Source organism: Tyto alba, unplaced genomic scaffold (genome assembly GCF_018691265.1).
Source record: "Tyto alba isolate M040663 unplaced genomic scaffold, T.alba_DEE_v4.0 Super-Scaffold_7, whole genome shotgun sequence".
NCBI classification, from domain to species: Eukaryota; Metazoa; Chordata; class Aves; order Strigiformes; family Tytonidae; genus Tyto; species Tyto alba.
Genome location: NW_024881328.1, coordinates 28,254,173 through 28,275,333, shown reverse-complemented (window position 1 = coordinate 28,275,333; position 21,161 = coordinate 28,254,173). Strand labels below are relative to the sequence as shown.

Here is a 21,161-nt window from a genome sequence, read left to right as displayed (position 1 = left end):
GCAACACAAATTTCTGTATTTTATTTTAATAATTCATATATGAAACTGCATGCCTTAAAACTTCTGGAAGATAGTTTCTCCACAGTTTGAAATTCCAAAAAGCTGAAATCCAACTTAAGTGCCATTTCTCTTCATAGTCATAAACTGAAACAACCAGAATTTTCACAATGGTATCTTAAAGGTGACATTGTAAGGATATGTGTGAATCTAATTAAAAAAAAAGTAAAAAAAGTAAAAAGTCCTTTAGTTGATAGCCACAAGTTTGCAGAGCTTAAGCTTTGGCTTCTGAACTCAAGGTATCATAATGAAGGCCTGCAAAACTGCTGTATCAACAACCAGTCATTCACCTGCAGTAATAAAGTAATTTAAGCCTACTAAATCAAATGTAGCTTAGGGCACCTGAAAGGGAACATACTACTTTGTTCCTTCCCTTCCTTAAATACTTCTAATTTTCTTTTTCAAAAAAAGAAAAATAAAACAAAACACCACCAAAAAAAACCACCTCAAATAAAAACCAATGAACAAAAGAAAAAACCCACACAGCAAAACAACACACCACCCTTTAGGGCTCCATTTTCATAAGATCCTCTTGGAACAATAATAGTTGTCATAGCTCTTTACACTTTAAAAAGAAAGATTGCCAGGCCTGAGCAGTACAATGTTTCTAACAGGTACCTAAAAAAAAAACCCCAAAAACAAATAAACAAACCAACAAAAAAAAAATACCACACCAAAAAAAAAAACCCAAACATCCAGAAGTAGTTTGTTGGGGGGTTTTTTGTTTGTTTGGTTTTTTTTGTTGTTTTTTGTTTGTTTGTTGTTTTTTGGGGTTTTTTTTTATCAACACAGTACAAAAAAAGTGGCAAGATAAAAGCAGTCTACTGGTCTACAGTATGCATGGTAATACTGCGGCTAACCTCTGCCAAGCAATTACCAAGTTTCCCATGATGTCTAACTTTTTAACAGTTGCAACATATATAAGGAAATTATAACCAAAACTTACACTAAATTGGGATAGGTTCCTGTGTTTGATATACCAAATTATCTAGACATTACAATAGCCTTCTCTACTCTTCATGAAGACTGATGAAATGAGTGACAAAAAAAATGTTCTAATACAGTCTTTTTTTTTTTTTTCAGTAACTAGTTTGCCTATGCAAGAAGGTCAACAAAAATTTTTTGCCCCAGTAATACTATTTTTTAAAATGATAACAAGTCAGATAGTATTGAACTCTTACAGCTTAGTCTAAATTAAATGAAAACATTTTACACAAAACTGGCATTGAAGTCCTCCCACTGACAGTCTTAAGGCCTGTGCCTATGAAATATAGGCACATTTATCCAAGATTTCAAATTGACATTATTTTTATATTTATATAAGTGTTGCTTTTAGATTTAACAGTAACTTCCATTTCTACTAAGGCTTCAAGCAAACAGACACAACTGGAAGGGCAAAGCTCAGTACAATTTTTATAGCTACGTTCAGGAAGTATTAGTTGTTAAAAACACAAGCTGGATCCACCAGACGCTATTTGCAGTGTCACATTCCATGCTCTAAAGGCAAAAATTCCCTGCAGGGCAGTTCAGAGTCCACTGTCAGACAAGCCCTACTTGTTCGACAAAGTTGTTTGAAGTTGTTAAATTTAACATGCAGTCATCAAATAGCCAGCCTGGACTGACTACTGTGTGTATCGGTCAGTCAACATTCAAAGTGGATTTCAACTTAGAAGCACTACCATAAAATCTCACTGGCATTATTATGGTAACTAACCTCCCATCCCCAAGCATTTTATTTAAAATAAGAACAATTCCTTGGTGTTAAGGCTGAATTAGACCTACAAAAAGTAATGCTAGGGAATTAAACATGAAATACTTTAGAAATGACTTTAGATCACTGATGAGCTTAATAGTCTTAAAGATGATTGAAGTAGTGTGCACAATTGTAGAACATTTCTCAACGCTGTTTGAAATAAACTATTCATTGGAGGATTAGAAGGTTTGTTTTAAAGGATCTTTTTCCTCTTCATGTTTTTAGACATAAAAGGCAACATTTTGAGCATGCGATCTCCTAGCAGCCTTTATTCTGAAATATGTCAAAGTGCTTATGCTTTGAGTGAACCTTTCAAATCTGTAAAATACCAAAATAAAACCTGAAAAGCTTTGTTACAGCAGCAATACTACAGTTAGAATTAATAAAAGACTTCATGATAAACCATTGGCTGACTAAATTGCCTTGACAAATTCAATCAATCAATTCTGATTATCAAGGGAATCACCTTTAGGCCCAACTTTTCATTTTAATCACGACACTAATTTTAGAATCAACTGTTGATCCAAAAGAAGTAAGGTTCCGGGTAAATAATTATAAACCTCCTTTTTCAAAATTCACAGAAGCATTCTGTTCCATTTCTGGCACTAAAAGGAGGGGGGGGTGGAAGAGGAGGAGAAAGTGCTTAGTTTTATAAATGTGAGTTGCAGTGAACCATGACAGAAGCAACTATTTTGGGACAAGTTAAAAAAAAAAAATCCATTTAACATAGAGATTTATACCAAAATAAACCTATAGCTGTCAATCATGATAAAGTTTCTCTCACAAACATAAAACATAGGAAGACAAAGTTAATATGTTTCTTCTCTTTTCAAAAAAAAAAAAAGTAATTACAATCTTTCACTACTGCCTTAGGTTAAAAGACAGTTATCTGAGAGCTGTTACTCAATTTCCTTTCTACTTCAGATTCCCAGCAAAGCTGGAAAAACAAAATGAAAGTTTTCCTACTAAAATGGAAGTAAAGCCTCTATTTTTCTTTCTCTTGCTCTCTGTGGTTTTTTTCTTGTTTTTGAATGACAATACAATTACAGCCTTGTAGTTTGGAACTGGCATGTGACTGATGCCATGCATGGGATGAATCTAGTCAATCTGACCTCAGATTTTAATGTCTTCACATTAGATCTAGAGAGTACCGCTAGGCAAGTTCCACGTACAAACTGACATACAGTATTTCAGCCTTCTAGAGTCCACTGCACTTACCACAGTGTGATGTATTACATTCTATTAACATTCACTTTTCCCATCAAAGTTGTCATAATGAAATAACCGTAGTAAAAGCTGGAAGCTGTAGTTTAAGCCTAAGGGAAGAAGCAGCATCCAAAATAATTCAAAGGCAACTAAAATAACATGATGGCAGAAGCCTACAGTGTCAAGATAAGTCTAAATTTAATGACGATTCAAACTATAGCTTAGGAAAGGTTTGGAGTTTAATGCTTGATTGCTTTGAAACTTGAAGTTATATGGTCAGTTTACATGAGAAAGGGTCCGAGTTTTAGCAAAAACACACACAAAGCCAGCTTTTGGCTATCAAGTTTCTAACTTTCAGTGTGATGCAAGAGACAATAATAACTTTAACACAGACAGACTGAAAGGGAGTAGTATACTGCTACAACAGTAAAAACATCAGCTTATTATTTCACCATATCAACAGCTAAATAATGTCAAGTCTTTCAACAGATAAAGAAAAAGGCTGAGAACTTGTGTATAGCTTATCAAAATGAAGTCTGTATTTGTTTCAAAGTGTCACCTGATGATACCAAATTTAACTAAAGGAAATTTTTATTTCTTTAGCTATGGATTTAACTGTTTGCTTTTGTCTTCTCAACCTCATCAGGCCTTACATTAACAATATACTGGAAGTAAACTATACACTGAAGGTATAAAAAGAAACCCCAAACCCACTTTTCAAAAGCACCCTTAAAAAAGTCAAAGAGTAGAAAACTAGGGCATAGCAGAATTTGTGTTACTTGTGCAACTGCTGTTTGGCATCCATTGCACTTCTGCTAGTGCAGTTTTTAAATTGTTAGCACAGGTAAATTAAGAGGTCAGATTTCTGCAAATAACACCATTGCTCTCTATACCCTGTTTTATTCCCAAGAGCTCCATTCACCATCCAGTATAGTGAATGAAGCAGGGTCCTGTGGAGAAAAAACTGCATGCAGTCATACCTGAACCATTGTACTTGTCATTTTTGAGACATTTTTTTTTTGTATTTTAGGTTATTACACACAGCAAATATTAAAGGACCATACTTTTTATCACAGTATTTTCTCTCCCAAATTCAGTTTGCCCTTGAAAGCATGTGAACACTACAGATCTGACCAAAATTATTTAAAAAAAATAATTCAGGAACCTAAAACAAAACCTTTTCCCTCCTTGATTCACAGAACATGCTAAACTACTTAGCACACAGTTCCCATGAAGCTTCAGTCATATCAAGAAAACTGTTCATTCCAGCTAGTCCTAAATTCACCAAAAATTAATACCAATTTTTATACAATTGAATGCATTAGGCAAACATTTACTGACAGAGTTGGTAAGGTGACTTACAAGCACTCTGCATCTACCACAACTACTTTCTACAAAACTTGTAAGGATTAACTCTGGGCTGATGCCCCACATATATTGTCGGTTAACATTTCCAATCACTCTTCCACAAAAGCAAAGCATTTATTCTTTTTGCATGATGCCTTTAGAATAAGAAGTTTCAATAATTTTTAAAACTTTTTTTCAGTTCCTAAATTCTCCTTCCACGTTCCAAGTAAAAACTGGCAGTAAACCATACGAAAGTAAAATGTTTTTCTAAAATTATTACTAATATTAAAAGCATAATCTTGCTAACTTATTAAAGGAGTCAAACTCAAATGGCTTCATTTTCATTTTGCTTTTTATAGACATTTCTGATATTAATGCTAAATTGTTCCTTACAATGAGAGCGTTACTTTTTCAACCTTGGCCTTTGCTTCCTTATTAGTTTTTAAATGTCTTATGGGAAACTTACAAGTTCTTAGGCAGATTACAGTGAATGATAATTGACAATAAAAAGAGTACCAATTCTCCCTACATTAATAATTAAAAGCAAACTCATTCCCTGTTTTTATTCAGACTTGGGGAACATGTCTTCAAAGATTTGTCTTCATCCCTATCCCCTCCACAACTTCAGTCTAAAAACCAGAATTACTAGGATTGGTTATTTAAATAAAAGTGTATTTTCTATGTTAAGTGTCTAATCAAAGGTTTAGCACCTGGCTTTGATTTTATGCTCTCTTTGTGCTATGTACAAGTAGTATTTAACCATGAATTTATTTTGAGGTTTTGCTTGTGCCTCCCTCAAATGTTCTTCAGATACAGAATTCAAAAGCCTTTGAAATTTAACCTCTTAGACTCACTTTTTTAAAATATGCTCTGCTTTTAGATACTAGTATAAGGAGCTATTCCTACAGTTAAATTTAATTCCTAATTTTACACACCCATAGTTAGCAGTTTTATTAGATGGTCAACTATTTAATGCCACTTATACCTATTGCTCACTATAGGCACATACAATCCTCAATAATAAATCAGACAAACAGATTATCATAAACGCTTTAAGTATCAGAGAAAGCACCACCACACACAAATATTTTATCAGCACAGAAATCTAACAGCTAATGTTTAGATTTGCAGATGCATGGAGGAGCCTTAGTAAGATGTCAAACTTAAAACAGTGTCTATGTTGAGAATAATCAACTATAGTCTTAATTTCTTGGTGTTTCCTGTTGTATCTTCCATCCTCCTCTACCACAGCCACTCATTCACTAGAAGATAAATTGGAAAAGTCTTCTGAACAAATGACTTTTTTAAAAAAAAATAAGATGCTTATCTGTACTGTGGAGACATATTCATGTTTTGGTGCTTTTTTTCCTTCTTATATATATTTCTTTCATCAATAAAAGCTCGGTAATTAAAGGAGCTCTTCTTTCTTCTATGGCAGCTGTTTAACATTTCCAAAGCCTGTAAATATTTTAACAGTATCCATTGACAACATTTGGATTCAGGCATTAAGCTACAATGCTGTTAATGGGCAGCTGGCAAGCCTTTCTCCTACTTCCATATTACAGCACACACATACTGTCTATTTGAGTTGATTTGGCAGTATTCTTTTATCAGGACACATGCTATCCCCAAAGCTGAACCAGATGACCAAGTTAAAAGTGCCATAACTCAGATACCTTACAACAGCTCAGTGTTTCTTAAATTCACTCTTATATTAGTACATCAACACACCAAACCAGAAGCCTGTGTTTCTAGCCTTCTGATAAATCATTTAATTTAAGAGACACTTGATTCTTTCACTTCAGTAAAAGCTTGACCTGAAATATATTTGTTGGTATGCTCAGAACTGAATGTTTCTCATTATTTCTGTAAAGCACTGATTCAAACCTGTGGACATGCAGGAATTTCAACCTCATGCTGGATGCCAATAAACCCCTGAATCTTACAGCAAAAGCACGGACAAACCTCAGATACTTATTTATCTAAAAGTAGCGCCTACATGTATGTATTGCCAAATATATTACAGAATGATAAGAAACAAAAATAATTTCTCTGTAGTTTGCAAAATGTTATGGCTTTCTTACATCTCTGTTTAGATTTATCTGCTCTCTCATTTCAATGTGAAGTCTGCGTGCTCTGTTGCAGTTCCTGTTCTGTGTCTGAACAGCCATCAGCACAAGGTCCCTCTGGTCCATAATTAAAGAAGGAAACGGCTACTATAAGTTAAGAGACTAATGTCTCATATATACATACCAGTTAATTATATAAAAAGTTCTATATTTGTAGATACCAGAATTATGTTAGTTTTTAGACTATGAGACATCTCTTTAAATAGCAGACAGTAAATTCAGAATTGAAGACCAACTGTTCTTGTTTATCTATATCCATTCTTAGTTCAGCATCTCATAAAGATATAACAAAGATATTTTCACCAACACATGGCTACAAGTAACTTGTGACATGCTCTTTTACAAGTTACACTCTCTCGGAATGCAGAGATTTAATCAAAACAATGTACAGAAAAGATATTTTACATGGCATTTGTTTAATAAATCTTCACTCAGTTTTAGCAGAGGCATGAATTTACATGACAGTGACTTACGAAAAATGAGTTTCACTGAACATTTGGCTTGCTCAAGCATTCATCTAGTTGTAAGCTGAATACTTTTTTATCCAATACAACAAAGGCAATACATAGTGATGTGATATGAATCACTGACAAATCAGCAATTGCACAAGAAGGAAGACAAGTGAAAGCTGCATCAGGATGAGATCATACTTGGCATGAAAAGGTCAGTGTTTCACATAGTGCTTACAGTTTAACATCGAATATTATATTCTTGTTGAATTACATGTGTCTCACCACAACTAAGCACAATTTTGCTAAAACCACATTTGAGAAACACAACTACAATATCATTTAGGTGAACAAATTCAGTTCAGTCATACTGCTCTATGCAGCCCTACAATAGTCATGTCTAAAAGCTGATCCAATCATAAATTTTTTTAGTTTATTTACACATATTCTCCAATTTTACACAAGGACAGATGTTGAAAACCTCTTGCAAGCAAAAACTCACCTTATTTAATATAAACAGATGAACCACCCCTTATAATTTCATCATACTCTTCTGGAAGATATACATTTGCTGTCACTTGCTGAACATCATATTAAATGCCCCAATCTTTTCATGTAGGTGACTGAGGGATTCAGTTGAACTATAAAATAATGTCTGGGAGACAGTAGTTAGTAAAATAGTAGTGAAGGGACACTGACAATATGGCAGGACCCCTTTTGTCAGTGACAGTCAGTTAGTAGGTCAGCTTTGCAAGTCCGTAACACCACACACTGAGAAAACTGATATGTTCTTGCTCCCAGTCAACTTTTTGACTTTCAAGATTGCCCTCTTTTTACATTAGCTTTAGCTCAACACAAGGTGGCTTATGCTAAAACGAGCAGATCCTTGAAAGGATACAAAGACTCATAAATTAATTCTCACAATTCAAGGTCAAAATTACCTCAATTCTATACAGTATGTTAGGATTAAGACATGGGAACCAGGAATGAATGGAAATTATTCCCTTTCACAGACTCTTCTCACAGCACAGAGCAGATATTATTTAAACAACCTGTTTAGTCCACATAATGGGAACGTAAGTTTAACTCGAGCCAACTAAATGCACATGGTTATAAGTTAAAACTTAAGCTTCTGAGTATTTGCACTGCGATGGTCTTCCAGGAGCAGAAACAGCCGTGTAATTACAGAAAAGCTAGCACTGTTAGCACACCACAATTTGTAGCACTTCACTTGCAGTGCTCTGTTCCTGACTAACATAGAAATCATGACTTCTCCCAAGACCACTTATTTTTCTCTTTCAAGTCTTCTTCTGATTCCTGTAAGGCAGTCTATAAGGACAACAGATGAGTTAAAAACAACTCAAAGTAACAGGACTTTAACCACTTCAGGACATTTTTAGGATAATGTATACAGTCACATTTAATGGTTCTCTCTGTCCAGCTTTTGATCTAGTACTAGAAAATGCCCTCCTATAAAAAAAGTACTGCATCTCTTTCTATGCTACAATATTAAACAAGAAGATATTTACAATATGGAGATATTCGTCACTATGCCAGAGAAAACTACAATGTATTTATCTCAATACAATCAGATTTTGTAAAAACAAACAAGAAATACAGCACAACATAAGAAAGCCCATTTAAGATGACAGCTTATACACAAGTCTGCTGCTCTTAACACAGCATGGGATGCTATTGTCTCAGGCTATCTGCATTAGTAAAGACCAGAATGTTATGTTTAGCTTTACAACTGCTAACACACAGAGTCCCTACTGTATTCATGACACTAAGACAGAATGTTCCCTCTTTGAAATGTGAAACAGGCTAGAAACTGGCTGAAGAACAGACTCCCTTCAAACTGTTATGTCACCTACAAGATAAGGCTGTGTCTAAATGAAATCAGGGCTTTACTGAAGATGAGTGTAAAAAAAAAAAGCTCAGAACCACTGTAATACAATGAAAACTGAAGGTTTTCTGAGATGCATACAGCAGCTAAGTTCCTGCATTTATGCCTTTGAAACCCCTCCTGAAGGTAACTGGGTTTGGGGTTTTTTGGGGGGTTTTTTTGATAGAGGAGAAAAATCTTTTTCCATTTAAAAGGCTATCTGATCCCTTTCTGAGTAAGATCAAAAATAGCAGAAATCCTGACATGCTTTATGTCCAAGACTCTGAAATACCTACCAGTATGGAATACACATAGTTAAAATATTACAGATAAGACAGGGGCTAAACCTCTTTAATTTGAACCTGCAATAACAGTTACTTCATAGAATCACAAAATGGTTTGGGTTGGAAGGGACCTTAAAGATCACCTAGTTGCCACCCCCTGCCACAGGCAGGGACACCTTCCACCAGAGCAGGTTGCCCAAAGCCCCGTCCAACCTGGCCTTGGATCCTTCCGGGGAGGGGGCAGCCACAGCTTCTCTGGGCACCCTGGGCCAGTGTCTCACCACCCTCACAGTAAGAGATTTCTTCCTCAGATCTAATCTAAATCTACCCTCTTTCAGTTTTACCTTCGTCCTAGCCCTACACCCCCTGATAAGGAGTCCCTCCCCAGCCTTCCTGTACCCCCTTTAAGTACTGGAAGGCCGCTCTAAGGTCCCCCCCGGAGCCTCCTCTTCTCCAAGCTGAACAACCCCAACTCTCTCAGCCTGGCCTCACAAGGCAGGTGCTGGTGGCCTCCTGTGGCCCTGCTCGAGCAGGTCTGTGTCCTTCTGATGTTGGGTGCCCCAGAGCTGGACACAGCGCTGCAGGTGCGGTATTGCAAGAGTGGAGTAGAGGGGCAGAATCCCCATCCTCAACCTGCTGGCCACACTTCTCTCGGTGCAGTCCAGGATACGATTGGCTTTCCGGGCTAAGAGCGCATGTTGCTGACTCATCAACAGTTCACAGTCAGACTCAGGATAGATGGCAAGATGGTAACACAGCATTATCCATGACCTTACGGCCATGAAAAGCCTTGCTGCTGTAGCACAGGGTGCTATATTTAACATACTATCACGAAGGACCCAATTATCTAAAAAAGGCAAGACAAACATGGCTACTTATTGCAACAATCTGAAGCATCACACAAAAAAGGAGCTTGGATTTCACAGTTTCTTTTGCTATCAAGGCTGCAAAAGCTAAAGCCACATATTTGGGATTTGTGGCACAACAAATTCCCACCTTACTCAACTGTGACTCTCTAGCAGTTTTTGAAGTTTGGAGAAATTGCCTAGCTTTCCTTCCCAGGATGTCAGCCACAACAAAGTCATGACAGTGCAACATAAAGGATATGATACTACACTTCACTGGGCAGTCCCAGGTATAAATTGACTTCTCCCTAAACCACTATCTCCTGTCACTGGTGATTATTTATTGCTACACCTTCCCATTGTACTAGATGCCCCGAGGAGAACAAAGTACAGCACACTGATGTTTTCAATACATTACTGAACAATCTTATTTACATTAAGGCTTCACAACATTTTACACTAAGACCCAGCTTCTTCAGTTGCTCCTAACTTCACCAAAATAAATTCAATATGAAACATCGTTATGCTGGATGCCTGCCTCAAACAGAATGAGATACCATTTTAACCAGAACCCGTTGAGAAAGAGAAGGAAGAATCAGGTTTGTGTCTAGCACTTTCTGAAAAAGTGAAGTCTCCTTTTTTGAAGTCACTCTAGTTGCCTTTTTATCAAAAAAAAAAAAAAAAAAATAGCATTTTCCTACCTAAAGAGCAAGTCCTTATCAACATATGAATCCACCTAATCATGCCCTTAATATATGGGTCTGCAAGAAAAAAGACCGGAAGAGTAACCAACAGTTCATGGAGGTCAAGCATATAAAAAGTTTTTTCTTTTTTTTTTTTTTTAATAGTCCATCCTCCACCACCTGAGAACTGACTAGACTGCATACACATCATTCTTATAAAGGAACTGAACATCCTCATAACTGATCTAAAGCACACATTTTTAACTAGCACTTCTTTATTTATGCAAGCTTCCTGCTAGCATGTGGACAACATGGAGATGGAAAGCACACAGTATGAAAGAAAGGTTCCAGCAAAGGGGGAGAAGGTATAAGAGAGACAAAAGAATTTTATAAAGAACTAGGAAGGAAAGAAACAAGGACCGGCTGGGCAAAGGAATTCAGAGTTTGGCTCATCTCTGCAGCCCTATGTCTCCCAAAGCTGAGGAAAGCCTGGATTCTTGGAGTTTGTTCCAAATATCTTTGTTCGTCTCAGATGAACTCACTGGCAAAACACCCATCTCCTCCAGTGCTAGTCCATTTCCTACCACCATTGCCATTACTACCTTCGTCTGTGCAAACAGGTTTCAGCCCAACAGATCACCCATGCAGGTAGCAGCAGTAAGAAGTCATACCATGCTGTGACATTTCCACTAGTTTTATTTTTAACTACATATAGAGCATTAGGATTGTTAACTCACACACACAAAAATTAAGAAAAGCTACAATTAAGACTGCTTTGTGCCCTTGGGTTGTTAAGATGCTCTGTACTTAAAATCTCACATTCTATGCTACTGAGATGGGCCTTCTCTAGAAACGAACTGGGAAGAAGAGTGAGAGTGTTTGTTCTACCCTTAATGTCCTACTAGTATGAAAAGTTAAAGAAACTGACACATGCAAAGAGAAAAAGCAAAACAAAACCAGATAATAAGGCCACCAAAAGCTATCCTTGACACTGTGTTCCTATAGGACAGTAGGCCAGTCCCTTCCCCTGCCTTTACAGTTATTTTTTGTATATTCCTTATTTTACACATATCTATTTAGATAATCTGCAATCCAATTTGTGTACATACTCAGCACACCCAGCGGCAATTAGGACCTGTGCTTTAAACATATGAATTGCTTTACACTGTAAAATGCAAATGGAGACAGGACAGTATTTTCATAACATTCCTGACAGGTGAAGGAAATTCATTATTATTAATGGAGTACGTAGATGTTATGGTGATAACCAGCAAAGGAAGACTCAGGAGTAACTTAATAAATCTGCTCGTTGGGAAGGCTTTCACTAATACATTTTAAAAGAAACTGAAGCTGTACAGAAAACAAGTCGGTAGTCACTAGACAGCAGTGAATTAAATGAATACAATACATCTCACTGCCACGACCCTACAAAACAAATAATTATGTGAACATATGCATTCACATAGTTAAAAGCTACAATAACTGCTTAAGCTGAGCCACGAGCACTATGCAATTCACACTTCACACACAAAAAATACTAACACGATGAAGAGGTTGTAAACAGTTTAAGAAGTGCAGTTATGTCCTTATAAAAGCTAGACAAGTCTACGCAACTTATAATAATAATATTTTTTTAAAAATGCATTGAAAGATGTTACAGATACGTTTTAAACACGACTTCCAAACAAATGAGGAAAAAGACACACAAACAACACTCCACCCCCCCGTCCCCACCCACCCCCCGCCAATATTTACCTTACTGCAGTAAAGCATCCAAAGCTCATACAGCCTCTCTCGGGATGCCATTCCTTCCCTTCCTCTTTTCGTCGATACCAGCTACTTTTGTTCAAGATCCTACCATGCTCGGTTCCCAGGTGCTCTTTCCTCAGTTTTTGCTTTATTATTACAGTTATATGATAACAGAAGAAGTCAAGAATGAAAACAACAAGGTCTCAGTCTCTCCTTTACGGGTAAACAACGTAGCACAACCCAAGCAACGGTAGACAAGTGTCGAGCATGTCCCTTCTCCGCCAGCACTCCTTCGTTTTTAATCTCTGAAAGCGAAAACATACCCTTCAGGCCTTTGGTGGAGGAAGGAAAAAACAAATCCGTATTTAAAGCCCACTGACGCACTCGGGAATTACGCGGTGGGAGGTCACGTTACTTTCGTCTCCGGCGTTATTATCACTAAGACGGAAAAATCTGTTTTCCAATTTTCGTGGTGTTCTCTTTTTTTTTGCAGGGAGCCAGCGAGAGGGAAGCAGGAGGGCTGCGGAGCAGGGACGCCGGAGCCCCACGGGCGCGGGGAGAGGCGGTTCCCCTGCCGCCGGGGGAGGACGGCCGCCCCCCGCACGCCCGGGCCCCGGCCCGGCACTGACAGCCGCCGCCGCGCTACTCCCCCCGCCCCAGGCTCCGCACCCGGCCCAGGCAGAGGCGTCTCCCGCGGATTAGCGGCTGCCCAGGCGGGGAGACGCCGGCCGCGGCCTTTCCCGTCCCTCCCCGAGAGCGCGGGCGAAGCCCTGCGCTGCCCCGCCGCCCACCCGCGGACGAGAGCAGCTGCTCCGCGCCGCCACCTTCCGCGGCCGCGGCCTCCCTCGGCGCCCCCCGCGCCTCCGCGGCCTCTCCCCGCAGCCTACCCGGGCCACGGCGGCTGGCGGCCGGGCAGCGCCGCGCGGCAGCCGGGCGGCGGAGGGGGCCGGACTTGGCCGCATCGCCCGCCCCGCCCGCATTCCGGCACACGCCCCGGGCCGCCATCTTGACTGCGGGCGGCAGCGACGCCTACCCCGCAGGCGGAGCGCCGGGGGCCGCGCTGCGGTCCCGGTCCCGGTCCCGGTCCCCGCCGGCCGGCCGGCCGTGGCGCAGCGCCGCGGGGCCGGTGGCTGGGCCGGGGGGCTTCCCGCGGGGCAGCCTCGGCGGCAGAGCCCTTCCGCAGCCCGCGGCTCTTCACCTGGGGAGTAGCCCAGCTGCCGCACGGTGTCTGCCCGGGAAAGGATCGGCATTCCCTGACCTTGGGGGACAGGGCACCTCAGCAACCCTCCGCGCTGCTTTACAAGTGATAAACGTTCTCAAGCACTTGCGTGTGTTTTACATGCTCCCCAGAGAGGTCTGCCTGCATAGCCCGTGGAGTGTGGATATATACATACATAAATATATACAATCTCGTACCACTTTAAAGCAGCCCATACCTATACATACACATATATATGTAGACATACCCATACATATGTAGAGCTTGTGGAGGACTAAGAAGACGGTCCTAAAATAAGTTAGATTTCTAAAGAAGAAAGGTGAAAAGACACTCCTCAGCTAAGCGAGGTGGCTCTTTCCAAGCATACTGTTCGCGTGACGACCCTCCTGGGGAGCAGGGCTCCAGCAAAGGCCTTGCCTCCTGCTCCTTCAGTAACTCAATCCTTTCACCGTGACTTGCCTGGGGCACAGTCTTCCCTCTGTGACCATCTGCTCCCTTGGAAAGTGGGGCTGGAAATTAATGTTCTGTCAGGCTCCAAGAAGGACATTTAAGGAGACCCGAGCCTTCTCCCCAGTTTGCTGGGGGAATCACAGCCCTGCAACCCCTGTCCGCAGCCCTGGTCCTTCTGCTGCTGGGTCATCTCACCTGCATAAATCTCATACAGCTTCATGTGATGAAGCACTCTTTCCCATTCGTTGCATAGTCAATTCCTTGGCAGGGGATTTCCACACCACTGCAATGGTTTCATGTGAGGTTTGGAAATTCTTTGCAAAGGAATTGACTGTGCAATACCATTATATTGTCTGCTATATAAAAAATTGCTGGGGATGGATAAGTGTCACCAAGACCCCAGAAACAGTCCCTGCAACATGCCTTTGCATATCTGTCTTGCATTTAGAAAATCAGTGAAGTTTCCCTAGAGAAATTTAAGGGCTAATCTGTGGTCAGTGTTGTATCATGTGGATCAGCAGCATGACAGTGAGAGAACTATATTTTACTGCAATATCTAAACATAGTTCCTAGCATAGATGGAGGGACACTGACAAAAATGAGTCTGTAAAATTATTTTTAGTTGTGTGATCCATGTGCTCTGCTACTTGCTGCTAGCCACAATAGTCTCCTGCCTTGAGGCTACAACACAATTTTTTCCATCAAGAAAAAACAAAAAGAGTTCAGAGTCCAGCTCTATCTCCAGGGTAGGCTCTGCTATGCATAAACCATCCTAGACCCCTCTCTGTGGACAGTCACCAGGAACAGAAGAGATTCTGCCCTTTCCTTGAGGAACTTAACTCAGGGCTTGAGTTACTGCTAGGAGCTCCTCCCTAACAGTCCATCTACATCACCTTTGAGGCAAATGCAAATCATAATTATTTGTCCCTTCCACAGTAATATGGGAAAAAAAGAAACTCTTTGTAGCATGCTTTTTGAGTTACAAAATTTTATCACATCTTCTTACAGCCTTTTCTAGGCTAAACAACAGCCTATTTCAAACTTCTCTTACAACTTGCTGCCTTTGAAGAAATCAGGGCCAAGCAAAGCCATGTACAAACTCCAATACTCCCTTGACATACTACTCTGCCTTCTTGCATTACTGACTTTTGCAAGGAATAACAGCTACCCCTCTATACAGAAATCCTACATTAGGCTGTAATAAAGCAACAAAAAAACATCCTCTGTTGAAAACAGGAGACTCCTCCCCTGTTAAGTGCCGCCACCCACATAATTAGGGTGCTCACAGGCTATAAAGCAGCCATTTTCCCCTCTGCTGCAATTATAGTGACATAGTTATCCTAGTGGACCTAGGCAGTTCTTGCCTTATATAGGTGCTCTACAGGGAAAACAAGGTATTTGTGTTTTACAACAAGACAATCTGTTCTGGTGGCATATAGGGTGAGTGGTCTTCTGACCTAGAGGTTTTCCTAAGCCAGGTAACTCACTGTAAAGTTGTTAAGGTGGCTTTTGGAAGTTGGTACCACTGAGTGTGGGTCAAGTTTAGTCTCTGTCAGTATGGCCAGACATTGAGTATGAGTTACTTTTCACATGCGAATATGAGCAATAATGAGAGGTAAGTGGAGAAAGGTGGGCTACAGACTTGCCCCTACAGGTGTAGTATAATCCTAGGTAAGTTTATATTTTGGTATACTTATCTTCATAAAGACTCAGCTAAAGATATGGAAGTCAAAGAATTTACAAAGAATATAAAAAGAAGCATTGCCAGCTATGTATGGGTACTTTAATACATGTGTGTTTATGGATTGGTCTAGCTGTGAAAGCTAATTATTAGACTTCTCATCACCTTCTCTTCTGTAATTATGTACCAATTGTTTCGTGGACCTTAAATAGTCAGGTAGATCATGTTCATCTGTATTTTCTTGCCTCTTAGTTGCTGTCCTGTGGTAACTTTACAACAGTAGTTGTTCCTCATATTTTGTTCATTACTTGTGGTTTTTTACTTTGTCTTTCTTCAGTAACTGTATGTTAATAACTCAGTCATCTTACTGTGGACTGAACTTGTCAGTCAGCAAGTTCATGTAACAGAATGAGTAGAGAGAATGGTGTGGGTAGGGACAAGGCATGAGCTTGAGGTTAAGGAAAGATTCAGCAACTGAGTGGGCTGTATTGGATTGCAGCCCTGAGGTCAGGGACCTCTGAAGTGGCAGGAAAAACAACATACCTTCTAGTAATGCTTTTGTTAAACTATACTTATTTTCTGTAGAAGCAAATGAAAAAGGCAAAAATCTGTATCTGACTTTCAGATATTCTCAAACCTGCTGCTTGGCTCTAAGGCTTCTACTGAGATCATGTCCCAGGACAGCAAAAATCATGCTGAGAGGTCTATGGCAAAGCTTTTATCTGAGATTTTGCTTGATATGTTAGGGCTAATGCTTTGTTTACTAACAATGAACATCTGAAATATGCTTAGAAATGAATCTGCCTCTCAACTCTTCCATATTCCTTTACAAACAGACCCTTGCATAGAAACAAGGAGTAATATTTACATTCTAGGGAAGTGGCCTTGGCAAATGTGTGTAAAACTCCCACTATCAAAATACCTCTTGCTGTATGTAAAGAAGTAGGACTTTGTGGATGATAGTTTCTAGACATTCAAGCCAAATTAACTTGAGATTGCATTTGATGTGGCTATCAGAAAGGAGCAAGCTGTCCCTTGCAAGATGCCAAGGCCTCTGAGATGGTGTTTTGCTGGGGGTAGTATAGGATTGGCTTGCCTTGAGTTTCTCTGGCTATGAGTGTGCAATTGTTCTATTAGGTAAGCCAGTGAACTTAATTAGTATTTAATCTTCCTTGTGTCACCCTGTTCACATTGTACCCCAGGTAGTTCAGGGCTTGTTAGTTGTTTGAAAATTTTGGAAATGGGAAGGAATTTGTTTGCCCCTTGACACATAAGCTGGTATCTAGGGATTTTAGTTGCTTTCTTTCAAATTGTTGGAGACTGGCCACAGCTAAAGCTGAGAGGTGACAGTCAGGCTAATAGCATTAAGATATTCTGGCCCCTGGGTGCTCTGCTTTCATATGTGCAGGGTTAAACCATTCACCAGACTTAAATTCGGGAAGGAATTTACCCCAGGGTAGCCTGGGACCATGGTGAGTGGTTTTGTCTTTTGTCCTTTCAGCTTGTTTCCACAGGGGGCCTACAATATAATTAATCTTCTGCTGTAAAAGGCCCAGGAAGTGTCTTGATCTCTTCTGTTCTTTTTCTGTAGCGCAGACTCCCTTGCCACAGACCCTCAGTCTGCAGCTGTGGCTAAGAATATTCCTGGGTAAGCAACATCTTAAAGATTCTTCCTGACTAAATATGAAGTATGTGTTTATGTGCTTTGGTCTGTCTAGGTTCTTACAAGCTCTAACAGCCAGTAAAGATTCATGGATGGGTGTTCAGCTTAGAACTGCCCCTCTCCTCTGTTGTCATTGAGGTTACCTATGCTAGAGCTAGCATGTGTAGATTCTTGCTACAGCTGTCTTTTGCAGATGCTCAAAGACACCAGTTGTTATTGCACAAGATTGCATTGTAAAAGTGTTCTTCCTCCGTTGAGCTGACTTTTCACTCAAAGTATGACAACCCTTACTGTCCACCGTCTTATTGCCAGTTATTAGTGAAGTTACCATACTTGTACTTCAAATCATTCTGCTTTAGTTAAGAAGTTGTTTAACGAATGACTTAAATATGTTGCAGTGCTCAGCAGATCTGGATCTGCAGTAGGAGTCCTGAAAGCAATCAGTGTGTCAGGAAAAAAAATGAAATGGTAGTGATCAGGCTTTGAGGGTGTGTAGGTGATGGTAGTCTCTGGTGATCTGTCTGAACTTAATTCCCTCTCAGCTGATAGGGTAAGGTTGTCCTGAGAATGTCTGCTATAGCAACTTGGGGCCTAACTCCTCTTGGTTTGGGGAAGAATGCAAATAAGGTAACCAAAGGGAAATGGGTTTAGAAAAGCTCCAACTGCTGCTAGAGGTGGGATTATTACAAAATGTTGGCACTGTGGCCTCCCAGAAGTTAGATGTTGGCTGCAGCACAGTGCCTGCTTCTGAGGGGGATGTGAAATCAAGGCTGTGCCCTTATGAATCCCCCAGGGACTCTGCTAGCCTTACTCCTGACACAGAAAGGCTATAGAGACCTGAATGATGGCTAGTGTTGTAAAACCTGAAAGCAGATTTTTAAAGGTCCTACAGTGCTGTTTAAACAGTGTGCTGTTAAGGTGTGTATTAAACTTGTGGGGGCCCACTTGCACACTGAACGGGTTGTAGACTCTTTAACATAATGGACCTCTCTTCTGGTTTCTAAGCCCAGACCATAGGAAAAGTTGCTACTTCTCTGTGCTACAGAGGGTCAACATGAGTTCATGTCTACAAACAGTATGAGGTCCTGGCTAAACAACAGAGCATAGTGTAGGCCCTGAGCTGGAAATAGGAGCAGTACAGTCCTGTGCAGAACCCTGGACTTAATGCCAAACAGCAGCAGAAACTATTGGGCACCAGGACTGGTTTTTTTCATCATGTAGTGAATAAGCAACTGAAAGATTTCTTTTCATACCTGTAGCATTACAAATAGTCATTGACAGAAATAATTCTTACTAATAAAGATGGACTGCTGTACTCAGAAGTGCAGCTGTTCATGGAAAGCCCAGGTTCAAGTGCACTACAAGACTGGATGTCCCTATAGTGAAAGTCATCCTGGGGAGAAGGGTGATTATCCATGAACTCCAACATCCTGCCTCCAAAGTCCTTCCTCTTGGATCTGTAGCCAGCTGTGCTCCTAGGGCTACAAAGGTAAATCCAGATGTGGATGCACAGGATGTCAAGTGGCAGTTCTAGGTGACTACAGCTTACTAGATGCAATACTGATGTTAGCAACACAACAGTGAATATTCACTATTATGTGCAGAAAAGTCAGTTTAACATGAATAAATCTGACTGGGTCCTAACTTAAAGCGGCAGTGCTGTGAATCCTTTCTGCTCCAGTGAGAGCAGAACTGAAGTTGCTTTGAAAGAGTTGCAGTAGCACAGGAAATGGAAGTGGGGTCCAGCCAATATCACCACACTTGAACTGTATGTCTAGGTAAGACATAAACTCGGTGATTATACCTGGATTGATATAGCAGTCATGTGCCCTTATTGTTCCTAGATGTTGATGTCCTAACTGGATAATGATGTCTGGCTGGGACAGAGGGGAACTTCTGATCCTATTTTTATTGTACAGCCTTAGATGTGCAGGGCTTTTTGTTTTTCATCTGCTAAGGTGATAAATTGTTTCAATACCATTTCTGACTCTTGTATCTAGCCCAGCAAAGATTTGATATAGAAAAATACTTTATGCTCTTTCATCAGTGCTCAAGTGTGGTTGATTAGACACAAGAATACTGCTGTTGTGCAAAGACCAACACCTTAGTTTAAAAAAAAAACAAACAAAAAAAAAAAAAACAAAAAAAACAAACCAAAACCAAAAACACAACAAAGCCCAACAACACTTTAGAATCAAACTTTCTGGACACTCTTGTTCTGAATCTGGAAAGCATGCAGAAATGTGTCAAAATTTTCAAATATTTTCTACCCCCATACTAATTCTCGGTTCCCCTGGTCCTTCTCAGATGCTTCCCATCAGTCTCTCAAGTCAACTTCCCTTCAGTCTATCTTGTTCCCAGCTTCCTCATCTGTGACTTCTTTCCTTCTACAGACTGGAAGGACACAAGAGTGTCTGCACTAGTTTTCAGCACTTGGACCCAGAATTTGGCTTAGCTAGGTGAAGCCCAGAACTGCATGTCAGTGAGAAAAAGCTGTACTATCCTATGCAGATGGAATGTATATGGAAACTTGCTGTGATGGTCTGTGAAGATTCTACTAGACAGAGAAAGTGTGAATTGTACATAAAGCTTACAACATGGATGCAGCTCAAACATATGGTGATGTCTCTACAATGAAATGTGTCAGGTTGCCTCTGTAGTAGTGCAGTTACCAACTTTGCCTACCTTGAAAGAAGAGCATTGACTGGGGCACAGGAGATGCAGTTTGGTTCTCAGCTTTGTACTGAACTTCATTGCTTAGATCATCTATAGTCAGAGTGGTTTTAGAAGGCTGAAGTGCTTTTATATATATAAATTGATAGATGTACAATTAAAATAAAAATTAATATCATAAACTCCTCCCCAAGCACTAACCAACCATTCATTTGGCTGAGAATCCCAATTGACTTAAGTACCTCTTTGGGAGTCTAAACCCCATTAGGTGAACTTGGTAAGTGTCCTTTCTACTACATTCCTTCTACACAGAGATCTCTGGGGGAGTTGTTGCTTGTGCCAGAACTGTCAAAATGGGGTTTAGCGCTCTAATTATAATATAGGCAGTAACACACATGGAGACAATATGGAGAACTTACTGATGTGATGATACAACAAGATCTAATGGAGTCATTGAAGCCCATCCAGTGCTGGTAGTCAGGATATTCTCCCTTCCTCAGGAAGTACTGATGGCCTCTGTAGTTGGAACATTTATAAATGGTCCACCTGATAGAGTTGCAGTGGTTGAGCTGGGTACACAGGTCTGGCTGGTCTGTGGTGGCTTCACAGGAGCAGCCCTCAAATTCTCTGTCATCAGGGAAAATGATCTGCCATAAAACAAAAGTAACCCTGGTCACACTAGAAAGTATTTGAAAGCTGGCTTTGTTTTGCTGAGAGTGTACAAAATGATCCAAAGATTGCAAGGGTCCATAGGGACACTTCTACCAGGCCTAAAAACTAACAAAGCCCTTATGTACATTTTCTACAGGATGCACAATTACTGGTGTCTTCATTTCTATAGTACTACAGACGGTAGGTGCATGTCCCTTTGGGACTTTGGGAAGTGGGGAGCAACTTTCATCATGATTTCATGCTGGAAATAGCCTGTCAGCAGCTTCATGACAAGTTTTTGGGAGCATTTGGAGAAAATGAAACCCAAATTGCTCTTTGACTGAAAGCATCATGGATGACTTCTGTGTATCACACAATCATTAAACTGCATGCCTATCTTCTGCACCCAGTCCTAGGCTCCTAGAAATCTTCTGCGA

General features: G+C 40.2%; 1 protein-coding gene across 8 annotated transcripts in view; it reads right to left on the bottom strand.

Moving 5' to 3' along the window:
* The window catches only part of NBEAL1 (neurobeachin like 1), a 99,894-nt gene extending 79,296 nt beyond the window's left edge, over positions 1–20,598 (bottom strand). For 5 of the 8 annotated variants that reach the window (XR_004409674.2, XM_033010796.2, XM_033010798.2 and 2 more), the window contains exon 1: positions 12,394–13,307. Coding sequence is in view for 7 of the 8 variants with exons in the window: in XM_033010796.2 (XP_032866687.1) it covers positions 12,394–12,444 (51 nt within the window). In the remaining variant the exon portion in view is untranslated. Of the gene's footprint in view, positions 1–12,393; positions 13,319–20,492 lie in introns of those variants that run through there. The other 3 variants (XM_033010797.2, XM_042783969.1, XM_042783968.1) reach the window with 3 other exon arrangements.
* Between the last annotated feature and the right edge of the window lie 563 nt (positions 20,599–21,161).